The following is an 11,937-nucleotide window of genomic DNA, read 5'->3' as shown; positions in this document are numbered from 1 at the left end:
AAAATGAGGACCTAATGTCGGGGTTTTAAGTGGAGAGAAAATGTTTTGAGAATGATGTACAAATGAGCTTTACACAATTGATGTGTGTATGAACTGCGATAACAGTTGTATGAGCCCCTAATAAAATGTTTAAAAAAAAATTTCAAAGGGCAGCTCAAAAAGACAAAGTCAATTATTATAATGAAATGTGCAAAGACCTAGAGTTAGAAAACTGAAAAGGAAGAACATGCTTAGCTTACCTTAAACTAAAAGAATTCAAGAAAAAAATTTGAGACTGCAGTTGAAATACTGAAAGATGTAATGTGAATAATGCAGAAAGCATCAAAAGATGATGGAAAAGGATACTGTCACTTTAAGAAAAATAACTGAGGCAAGAACCAATGGTGCTGAAGGAAGGAGTTCAAGCTGCACTAAAAACATTGTTAAAAACAAGGCTCTAGGAATTGATGGAATTCCAATTGAAATATTTCAGTAAGCTGATGAAACACTGGAAGCAATCACTTGTCTATGCCAGGAGATTTGGGAGACAACTACTGGACCAAATGATTGCAAGATTCCAAAGAAAGGTAAATCATCAGAATGAGCAAATTTATTAATATCACATGCAAGTAAAAGTTTGCTGATAATCATCCAACAACAGTTGCAGCAGTACATTGACCTAAGGTTCTGGCCAGAATCAGAGGAGGACATGAAACAAGAGATATCACTGCTGATGTCAGATGGACTTTGGCTCAAAGCAGAGAACATCAGAAAGATTTTCATTTGTGTTTTATTGACTATGCCAAGGTATTAATTTGGCTGTTTGGATCATAACCAAATAGAGACAGCCGTAAGACGAATAAGAATTCCAGACCACTTCATTGTGGTCATGGGAAACTAGTTCAAGAGGCAGTTCTGTGAACAGAAAAGGGAATAAATACTACATGGTTTAAATTCAGGAAAAGTGTGTGTCAGTGTTGTATCCTCAACCACACTTACGAAATCTGTATTCCGACCATATAAAAAAGCTGGATTATATGAAGAATGTGGCATCAGAATCAGAGGAAGGTTTATTAATAACTTGTGATATATTAATGGCTCAATCTCGCTTGCTGTAAATGAAAAAGATTTGAAGCACTTATTGAAGAAGATAAAGGATTGCAGCCTTCAGTATGGATTAGGATTTATCTAAAGAATTCACAAATCCTCACAACTGGACTAATAAATTGCATGATGATAAATGGAGAAAAAGTTGAAGTTGTCAAGGAATTAATTTTTCTTGAATCCTTAATCAATGGCGATGAAAGCAGCTGTCAAGCAATCAGCAATCAAAGGATGCACTGCATAGGCAAATCTGCTGCACAAGACCTCTTTAGAATGTTTAGCTAGACCAGAACATGTATACTGGTACTGATAAGAGCTCGCAACACAGGAAATCCAAAACAGATACCGCCCCCCTTTGCCCCCTACCAGGACTAATAATGGGAGCAGCAATACTAGGCGGGGAAGGGAAGGAGGAAGGAGATAGAGGGAACCAATCACAATAATCGACATATGGCACCCCCCTCCCAGGGGGCACAGACGGCAGAAAAGTGGGTAAAAGAAGACAGCAGTCAATGTTAGACATGGAAAAATAAAAAGGAATAATTTATCAATTATCAAGGGGACATGGGGAAGGGAAGAAAAATAAAAAATGGGGAGCGGATACCAAGGGCTTCAGTAGAAAGAAAATGTTTTGAAAAAGATGACAACATATATACAGATGTGTTTGACACAGTGGATACATGTATGGATTGTATTAAGAGCTGTAAGAGCCCCCAATAAAATAATTTTTTTTTAAATGTCGAAAGGCAAGATTACTTTTGAGGATTGAGGTGCATCTAACCCAAGCCATAGTATTTTCAATTGCCTCATATGTTTGTGAAAGTTATAAATTGAGTTAAGAAAGAGTGGAGAAAAATCTATGCATTTTAATTATAGTGCTGGCAAAGAACACTAAAACGTCTACCATGGACTGCTTAAAGAACAAACAAATCTTGTCTTGGATGAAGTACAGCCAAAAAGCTCCTTGGAGGCCTGGAAGGGAAGACTTAAGTCTCATGTACTTTGGGAATGTCAAGAAGACCAGTCCGTGGGAAAGGACAATATGCTTGGTAAAGCAGAGGGGCGGAGAAAAAAAGGAAGATCCTCAAGTAGATGGACACCGTGGCAGCAACAGTGAGTTCAAGCATAAGGAAAATCGTGAAGATGCACAGGGCTGGTGGGTGTTTCATTCCGTTGAACACAGGGTAGCTAGGTATTGGAACCAACAACTCCTTTAAGACGTATCCATCTTAGTTTCTTCATTCAACAGTTCCTTTCTGTTAGGTCTCATGAATATATGGAACTCTTCGGGATTTTGTGTTTTAGCTGTGCTTGTTTTCCCTTATCTCAGTGGCTCTCAACCTTCCTTATGCAGTGATCCTTTTATTGAAGTTCCTCATGTTGGGTGACCCCCCCAACCATAACATTATTTTCATTGCTGCTTCATAACTGTCATTTTGTTACTGTTATTAATCAGGCGACCCCTGTGAAAGGGTTGTTCAACCTCCAAAGGGGTCATGACCCACAGGTTGAGAACTGCAGCCTTAGCTGGTCATTTCACTCTATGGGAACACAAGATTTTGCAAGGCCTTTCTCTAAAATAAAACAGAATTTAAACTTGTTTAATAGTAATGTCCAGCCTTGGAAAAATGTCAAGAAAATAGTCCCTTTTCTTTCATTTAAATTCTATAAACATTCTAAACCTGAGAACCTGAAATATGTCTGCCATGTGGGCAATGCTGAAATTAAGAATCGAAAAAGCTATCTGTCTTTCAGCCTATTCACAACTCAGTGGGAAACTTACTGCCATCGAGTAGCTAGTGACTCACAGAAATCCTGTAGGACCACAGAACTGCTCCCCTTGGGCTTTGAGGCTGTGACATTTTACCAGAGCACATGGAGACCTCTATCTTTCACCTGAAGAAGAGCTGTTGTAGACCAACTGCTGTCCGTGCAGTTAACAGCCCAACATGCAACCTACTATGCCACAAAGGCTCCTTCTAATGGGAAAAGTAAAACAATCATTGATATACACTGTTGAATGTGCTGACATGTTATTAAAAAAACACCACTCACCATAAAAAATAAAAATCACTGCTCTCAATTCTGACTCTTTGCAACCCTACAGGACAGAGTTAAATAGCTCCTTTGGGGTTCTAAGACTTTTAAATTTTTACAAGTGCAGAGAGACTCATCTTTCTCCCCAGGAGTGGCTGATGACTTCAAACCCCTGACTTTGCACTTAGCAGCTGAATGTATAGCTCACTATACTACCAGGGCTCCTTGTTATAATAAACCAAAGTCAAACTCACTGCCATCAAATCAATTCTGCCTCATAGCAACCCTGTACAGCACGGTAGAACTGCCTCTGAGTTTCTAATACTGTAACTCTTTACAGGAGTAGAAAGCCCAGTCTTACTCCCTCAGAGTGGCTGCTGGTTTCAAACTGCTGACCCTGAGGAAAGCAGCACAATGCATAACCACTATGCCCCCAGGGCTCATTTTAATGAATGGTTAATATTTAATGAGCTCCTACCCCTGGTGGAGTAGTGGGTTACGCATTGGGCTGTCTACCTTAAGTTCAAAATCAACAGCCATTCCGGGGGGAGGGGGGTGTGACAACACCACATAACTCCCATTAAATTTTATTTTATAGTTTCCCCAATACACAGGGACAGTTCTACCCTGCCCTACAAGCTTGATATGAGTTGGAATCAACTTGATGGTAGTTTCCTTTTTTAATTCTGTGTATCAAGCACTGATATCAGCACTTTACATATATTATTTTTTTTAATCCTCACAACCCTCTGCGGTAATTATCTTTGCTATTTTACAGGTGAGTAAATTAGGCTGCACAGAGAACTAACGGATTCAAGGTCCCATAAGTAGTAACTTCAACTATAATTGTAGTTTTCTTGGGCTTCAGTGGTATATTTACTGGCATTAAAAAGAAGGAAATGGATTATTTAAGATGGAGCACCCAAATGCCCAACAAGCACCAAGCAAAATCAATTATATGAAATTAAAGAATCATCTCCTTATAGGAAAAACACTCGCTCTTCAATAATTCTCTGCATTACTTAGTTTCTGTCATTTTCTGTGACAGGTATGAATAATAAAATGTTAATTTATATGAACACACCTATGTAATTTATCATCATTATTATAATTTTTAATAGTTACTCTTATAGAAAGAACACCATGAAGGATTTTCCTACCATAATGTATTTTTGAAACATATGCTGGTTCAGGTGAAATGACAGGTTCTGCAGGAATAGGAGGAGGACCTGTGAACAAAACATCACAAAGAAGTGTTAAACATTCCAAGATTCCAACAGTTACTGTCCTGTAATTAAACTGTAATCCAGGAGTGACTACTTTTCCAGTATACATCTGTCAACTCTAAACCATCTAATGCTAACCCTTGATAAACATCTTGGCTATTTTTGAAATATCTTAGGCAAATTTTCTAATCTTTTGATGCAGTACAGAAAGACGAGGCTGTGCTTGTCTGTAAAGATGTTCAAGTCCTGTAAACTCTTTATAAGATTGCTGAGTCAGAAATGACTCAGTGGTAGGGTGGTCAGGTTGGTTTGATATACATAGCTTGCTTATAATTAAACATCCTTAAAAACCTTTAAAAGCTTATCCTAGATGCTTATAAACACTTTGCTACTTATAGTATAAAACACTTTATTTTAATATTCTATTGAAAATGCAATTAAGTAAAAACTATTATCATCAGTTATTTTGCCAGACAATTTCTTGCGCGATATTCTAGTTGCATACTTTGCAAAGACTTCACAATTTGGTCCCCAAGTCGGGGAGACCTGGAAAGGGTGGGGGCAGCGTAACAAACCAGAGTTAAAAGAGATCCTGGAAGTTTAAATGAAGACTATGAAAAATTCACATGGAAAAATTTCAAATATTAGATGTACAACATTAAATGCATAATATGAATTCAATAGTTACAGGGGGGAAAACAAACAAATTTTTACTCAAGTACTGGACAAATTAGCAGAGATTTATTAACATAATTTTATCTTTTGCTGATGAAATACCCAAGAGCATTTTACCAAAAATTCACTGGCCTTGAGTCGATTCTGACTTATTTTGACCCTATAGAGGGGTTCCAAGGCTTTTAAGGCTTTATGGGAGTAGGCAGCCTCAATTTTCTCTCATGGAGTAGCTGGTGTGTTTGAACCTCTAACCTTGCAGGTTAGCAGTCCAATGCTTACCTGAAAGGGCCACGTGTTAGAAGTCAGGCAAACAGACAGCAACAAAAGGAAATAATTCAAATCCTGAAACATTTTTCTTTAAGTTGTCAAGTAACTATTAGCTTCTGTCAATTCCTCCAGAAAACCAGTATATTCTTCATATACTGTATAATTATAAATATTTACCTGATGTTTCTAAAATTCCTGGTTCAGGTTCATCCAATTGTAGAAGTTCATCAAGAGCTAGTTTTGCGGCATTGGATCGAGACTCCTTTTTATTTTGTCCTAGTCCAGTCTTGTATTGAATACCATCCACCACAGCACAAAAAGCAAAATATGGTCCCAAAACATTACCTTGAAAAAGAATTCAGAGTGAATGCCACAATGTCAGAATATGTCTTGCAATAGTATATGGGGATTAAAATTTTGGAAAATGACTTCCTTTGGAAAAGTCTTTGGATACGACAATCTTTTCTCAGGACTCACGGAAGTTAAAACAGAACCTGGGGAGGCTCCTGAACTAGCTCTGAAGAGCCTTCTCATAGACAGCTTGGATCCAGATGCAAGGTAAACAAGAGAGGCGGTTCAGAATACAAGTTACACATGGTTGGCCCTAAGAACTCAAAATACACATTGAATACACTGAAATACAAAATGTGAACTTCCCGTCATCTCTTGGACCTGCTGTTCTTTCACACTTCAATAAAATACACTAAATTTTTTCCATTCTGAGTGTCTCATAACTCTTTTAAGCTCTGGGACACAGACATCTTGAAGAAATCCTATGCATTCATCAGTATTTACTCGCCTCTAGGAAAGTAATTCAAATGGTCATCGTCTTATAGCAGGTAAAGGGAGGGAACTCAAAGAGAAATAAACAAGCTATCCTAAAGAATTAAACATTATTAGACATTCAGTCTAGTTAACTCAAAATCCCTAAAAGAATTAGATCTAATAACCAAACTATCTGCTTGATAAATGAAAATGGAACATCTCTTAAATGTACAGATCAAAGATTTTTCGGATTCACATTTTACTTGTTGGTATTTGGACTTTATTTTTGTTAGCTGTCATCCTGTGAGGCCCACCTACTCAAGGTGGTCCATGGTCAAGTAACAAAACATCACTCGGTTCTGTTCTATCCCCAAGAATGACTGTAGATTGAGATGACAAAGGTTTTCAATGGCAAATTTTCAGAAACTGATAACCAGGCTACACACCTAGTGTCTCAGTCTGGAAGCCCCTACTCAGCTTTATAGCAACATGCAAGCCTCCATTGACAGGTGGGTGGTGGCTGTGCATGAAATGTCCTGGTCGGGAATTGAATCCAGGTCTGTTCCATGTGGACTTTATGAGGACTTTTTATGTCATAAAGAGCACTGATGTAATAGTGGGTTATGTATTGGGCTGCTAGCCATATGTTAGCAGTTTGAATCCACCAGCCACTGTGAGTGAGAAAGATGAGGTGTTTTGCTCCTGTAAAGATTTATACGCCCCAGCCTAGGAAATTTTAGGGATTACCTTTACTTTGCCATATAGCAGTGTTTCCCCTACTGGGTGATTCCACCCCATGGGGAGCACTGGAACGATTTGGGGGCACAAAAGCAGGTATCTACCCTGGGTTATGGGCTATAGCAAAGATTCTTGAACTGCGGGTCATGTCCCATATTGGGTCCTGTAAAGTGAACATAGAGGTCAAAAAAATTTTTACAACAGTAAAAAGTTTCTAACCATGCAATAACCAAAAATTAATTCGAAATTAAATGCATAATGAATACAAGGCATTTCTAACAGCACTTTGCCCATGTTGAAAATTTCTTGGTTGAAAAGGAGTCCAAAGTGGAAGTAGTTTAAGAAGCCCTGGGGTTTAGTATAAAAGTTATAATGCATAGGGCAGGGTAAGTAATGTGACACGGGGGCAGTAAGCCAAATAAGTTTGGGAACCTATACCTATGGGGTCACTGTGCTTCACAATTGACACAGCATGGGTTTTTTTAGTGGTATGTCTTAACTTTTTTTGCTTATGGATGGCTAGGAACTATGTCACTGTAATTAAACCTCATATATCCATAATTGCAATACATTTACTTTACTTTTAATTTTTAGTGAAAAAAATAACACACATCAAGGTTTGATAAGTAATTCTCTCTTGGTAAATTTTTTTTGAGTGTAATATTGTGTATTTTTTGCAGCTTACATTTTCTAGAAGTTTTAAAATACGTAAAATACAGCCTGTACATTTGCTGAAAATTAGGTTAAAAACATTTTTAGTTGTTCTGTCTTGTACTATAATTTCTGCAGACTTTCTTCTGTTATATCAGAATGATCCCAGAAGGGTCTTCAGGAGCAAGTTTCTTGATGTGTGTATGGAATATGGGCTTTGATATGTTTAAAAGTGAGTGGACCATGGCAACAAGACAGACCTAGGTTCAAGATCCTTCCCCTAGAATTTACTACCAGCATAATTTTAAGTGAACAGGCTTCTCTTTTCCATCGTCTGTAAAATTGGGATTTTTAGTAACTACTTTATATAGATATGTTAAGATTTTTTCCCCTCTCAAAACTCACTATCAAGTTGATTCTGTGGGTTTCTGAGACTACATCTCTCTATAGGAGTAGAAAGCCTCATGGTGAGCCTGGTGGTTTCGAACTAGCAGAATATTCTGAATATTTAACAAGTGGCTTAAATCATTCTTATGTGTGAGATATTCTACATGTAATCTGTTATAAAGTCACCTTTCCCAGAGTGGTAAGCCCTTAAGCTTCATTAGCTTCAGGTTATCAAACTTTATAGATCAAAATCACCTGCAGAGCTTGTTAGAAGTACTAATTACCTTGCCTCACTACAAAACCTACAGATACACTTGATCCATTGCTCCTAAATGATCACAATTAACAAACAATTGTACTTCTAAGTTGTTTTTGCTCAGTAAAGTGAAGATTTTCCCTGATAAACTTATGTTATTTCTACTAGAGCCAATAGCTTACATTTTTCAAGGACAGTCAGACAATGGAGAAAAACTAGCTGTGACAGAGGTTAACCCCAGAGTATTGACATCGTTAACAAAGCCAAACTATAATGATAGTACCAAGGAAAAGTCCACACTCTACATTAAAATTTATTTTGGTCAACAGTCTCAATATTGCTACAATTATCCTTACAATCTTTATTGTTGCTAGCTGCCATGGAGTGGGCCCAACTCACGGTGATTCTACACACGACCAAAGGACATTCAGCAAACCCTACCTCACATCATCCCCAGTGATTGTTTACACATTGGACCACTGTGAGCCAGAGGGTTTTTGCATTGGCTGATTTTCAGAAGATGGGTTGGCCTATCTTCCTAGACCGTGATATTTTAGAAACTCTGCTTCCTGCATTACAGCAACACATAAAACCTTCACTTACAGATGGGTGGCAGCTTTGCATGAAGTACACTGGCCAGGAATTGAATCTTGGTCTTTCACTTCAAAGATGTGAATTCTACCATTTACAATGTTTACTAAAGTCTTAATACCTTTCAATTATTTTGCAAAATGCTAAAATTGCATTGAGATGCACACTAGTAAATCAGTTTCAAGAAAAGAGTTAAAAGCAAAAACAAAACCCCCCCAAAACTACTTGATTGTATATGTTTACACACACACACACACACACACACACAAACATACACAGCACATGGGGGGCAGAGCGCTTCAGAAAGTTTGTGGAAAATGCAATGAAAAGATAATAGAATTTTTCTATGAACTTTTTGAAGTCCCCTCACATAAAGGTTTTATTTTTTCAGCTGTGCTTCTTTGACTCTCATACATGTAACTTGCTCATAACCTCTTAGGGGCATTTGCTCTCTTAGTCCTCCACTTTCCTAATCACTGGTCATCAGGTAAAGAGATCAAATGCTGAATTCTGTCATTTCACTAATTTATAACCTCTAGCCTTCCACAGGCTCAATAAAGTCATTATGTATTTTTTTGATTGGTGGATATAAAAAAATGAGACAACGGCCAGGCAAACTCACAGAGAACCAATCACATTATGTGCTATTTTCATATCTAACTCCAAGAATTTAGAAGGCAACTTGATCATAATTTTTTCGTATGCACTGTCACAAAATGATTTTTTTCCTTAAGCATTATCACAAAATCCTCCTCATAAGGTAATCATACAGCAAATATTTAACATCCCTAGGAAAGTGTGAGTAACATTCTGTAAATTTTACCTGATAATCCATGAAGCTAATGAGATTTCAGTTCAACTGGACAACATAAATTACAATTCAATGAGACAAAACATTTTATATATATGTCTTATGATCGACATCTCAAAAGGTTAAGTGTAGATATAAAAACTTAAGATTCCTGTCAAACAGCTACTAGTTATCTAACCCTAATGCTAAGTGAATATAGAAAATAAAGTTAGCGAACGTATATGCTCAGTATTTAAAAGAAGGATACTTTCCAGTCCTACAATAACCAGGCACAACTTTGCACTTGCCTGTTGTTACAGTTTCCTTAAGGTCAAGGTGAACCCGTTGCATCTGGGCAAACTGGTGCAAGGCAGACACAGGATTTATCTCTCCTCGCTTGTATTTCATTATAAATTCCTTAGGTATTTTTTTGGGAGGAAGAACTGGATTTGAAATAGATGTAAGTCCTTTGGACAACAATGGTTCCGGAAAATTCCCTAAAAATACATATTTACATTGGTCACTTTGATAAATAGCAGAGCCAACCTAGCCAATTCATCCAAACCCACTGCTATTGAGTTGATTCCAATCATGAAGACCCTGTAGGACACAGTAAAAAGGTCCCCTACAGTCTCTGAGACAACAAATCTTTACTGGAGCAGACACTTCCATCTTTCTCCCAAGTGACAGCTGATGAGTTTGAACTGCAGACCAGCAAAAGTACTGAATCTTCCCTAAAAACATAAGGTTGTCTCAGATCCGTTTGGTCATATGCCTTTTGGCATGGTATGCACAATTTGCTATTATCATGTGTCTTTTGTAGGAAGTCTATTTTGCAGAGAGGTAACATCACTCACTGCCTTATCATTGTTAAGTAACAAAGAATCTTCTACTTGCTCATGATTTACAGGCGAGAAAATGTCTTTAGAGGTTCTCTAAGCCAATTTTATACATGTGATTACTAAGGCTTAGAATGAATTGAATTAAGTAGCAGAGTTGGGACTAGAACCTGGTGTTTGGCTTCCACCCATTTTTTAAAACTGTGAGTCACACAGACTTCAAAAGCATTTCTTAAAGCATGTTTGTCCCTCTATGGAGCCCTGGTGGTGAAGTGATGAACTGCTCAGCTGCTAACAGAGGGGGTCAACAGTTTCAACCCACCAGCGACTCCCTAAAACAAAGATGTGGCCACCCCAGCAAGATTAGCTTAGAAAAACGGATAGGTTTACTGCTCAACACCGTGGCAACATTTTGTTGTTGTTTGGGTTCTTTTTTGGGTGCCTGTGATACTATGCTAAATGATATGTGGAACCAATGTCACCAGTACAAGTTCAGGCTCTCCCCTGAAGAGGCAAATAATCACCTTGCATCAAAAAGGCAAGGTTAAGTTGATGGCAATCTAGAAAGTTAAGCAGCACTGAGCCAAGGTCTACAGCTGGTCTTCAGCGTGGTTGGGCTCGAATGCCAAGTGGGCTATTCCGATGGGCAAATGGCTGTGCGTTTGTATACAAATCCCAGAAACCTGTAAACAAAAGGTCCAGCAGATCCTACTTGCGATCCCGGAATCTTAATGAATGGAGGCATTGTTACAAATGAAGCAGTCCTACCAGTCACTTGCGTAACCTTGGAAGCCATATTCGACAGGCTGTAACTTTCCGAGGAGTAGCCTGATGGTGCGGCCACGGTCTGCGCAGAGGGCTGCACTGGCAAATTCTTTTTCAGCATCTGAGCAAAGCTAGGGACCCGGGGGCTCTGGAACCAATCGTTGTTGCCAGCCATCTTCTCACCTGCAACTCATGAGAAAATGGAAGGTAATGGGAAAGAAAAGAAAAAGTGACTAGTTAAATGAAAAAATATCCATTCTAGTCAAAAAATCGTACATATGGCTTAACACACGTGCTCGTGATTCCCTCTTTAACTCAAGTGATGACCCACTTTCGGTGCTAAAGTTTTAACAGACACAGAACACGGCTCTCCGGAATCTTACTTTTGCTTAAAAGAGGGCAGACGGGTTGTGGGAGAGGTCAAGCAAGCTTAGAAAAAGCGAGAAACGCCAGCCCCTCAGCGGGGAACCCGCCCTACCCACCCTGGGCAGGCTCCTGGGTCCTTAAATGGCTTCCACCCACCGAATGGCTCTTTCCGCCAAGGGAGCCACAGGCCAGGCCGCAGCGGAGAGCTTGCCGGCCGCCGTTGCTTCCTCCTCCGGCCCTAACCTCTCACCTCAAGCGGCTTGCCAAGGGCCACACGGTCGGCGCTCAGCGTCTTTCAAATCCGGCCTCGCGTCGCCCTCACAAAGCCTGTGGGTGACGCCCCGGCGCCTGCCTCGTCCAATCACCAACCGCCTCGGTGTCCGGCTCCCGCCCCCGCGTCTGCGCCTCGCCGTCACGCACGCCTCTCTGCGTCTGCGCAAAGAACAAGGCGCCGCCCACGTTCTAGGCCGGCGCCGGCGCGTGGTGCTGCACTTTGGCCTC

General features: G+C 39.4%; 1 protein-coding gene across 1 annotated transcript in view; it reads right to left on the bottom strand.

Annotated features, from left to right (window-relative positions):
• The window catches only part of ADAD1 (adenosine deaminase domain containing 1), a 56,994-nt gene extending 45,267 nt beyond the window's left edge, over nucleotides 1-11,727 (bottom strand). Inside the window, exons 1-5 of the mRNA XM_004711841.3 lie at nucleotides 11,687-11,727; nucleotides 11,074-11,253; nucleotides 9,775-9,963; nucleotides 5,466-5,633; nucleotides 4,281-4,349 (exon numbers count right to left, since the gene is read on the bottom strand). Of these exons, the coding sequence (XP_004711898.1) occupies nucleotides 4,281-4,349; nucleotides 5,466-5,633; nucleotides 9,775-9,963; nucleotides 11,074-11,245 (598 nt within the window). The 5' untranslated portion in view covers nucleotides 11,246-11,253; nucleotides 11,687-11,727. The remainder of the gene's footprint in view (nucleotides 1-4,280; nucleotides 4,350-5,465; nucleotides 5,634-9,774; nucleotides 9,964-11,073; nucleotides 11,254-11,686) is intronic.
• Nucleotides 11,728-11,937: the final 210 nt, after the last annotated feature.

The sequence above is a fragment of the Echinops telfairi genome, unplaced genomic scaffold (genome assembly GCF_000313985.2).
Source record: "Echinops telfairi isolate 266 unplaced genomic scaffold, ASM31398v2 ScPeMD7_14;HRSCAF=57, whole genome shotgun sequence".
NCBI classification, from domain to species: domain Eukaryota; kingdom Metazoa; phylum Chordata; class Mammalia; order Afrosoricida; family Tenrecidae; genus Echinops; species Echinops telfairi.
This window is presented reverse-complemented; position numbering and strand designations above follow the sequence as displayed.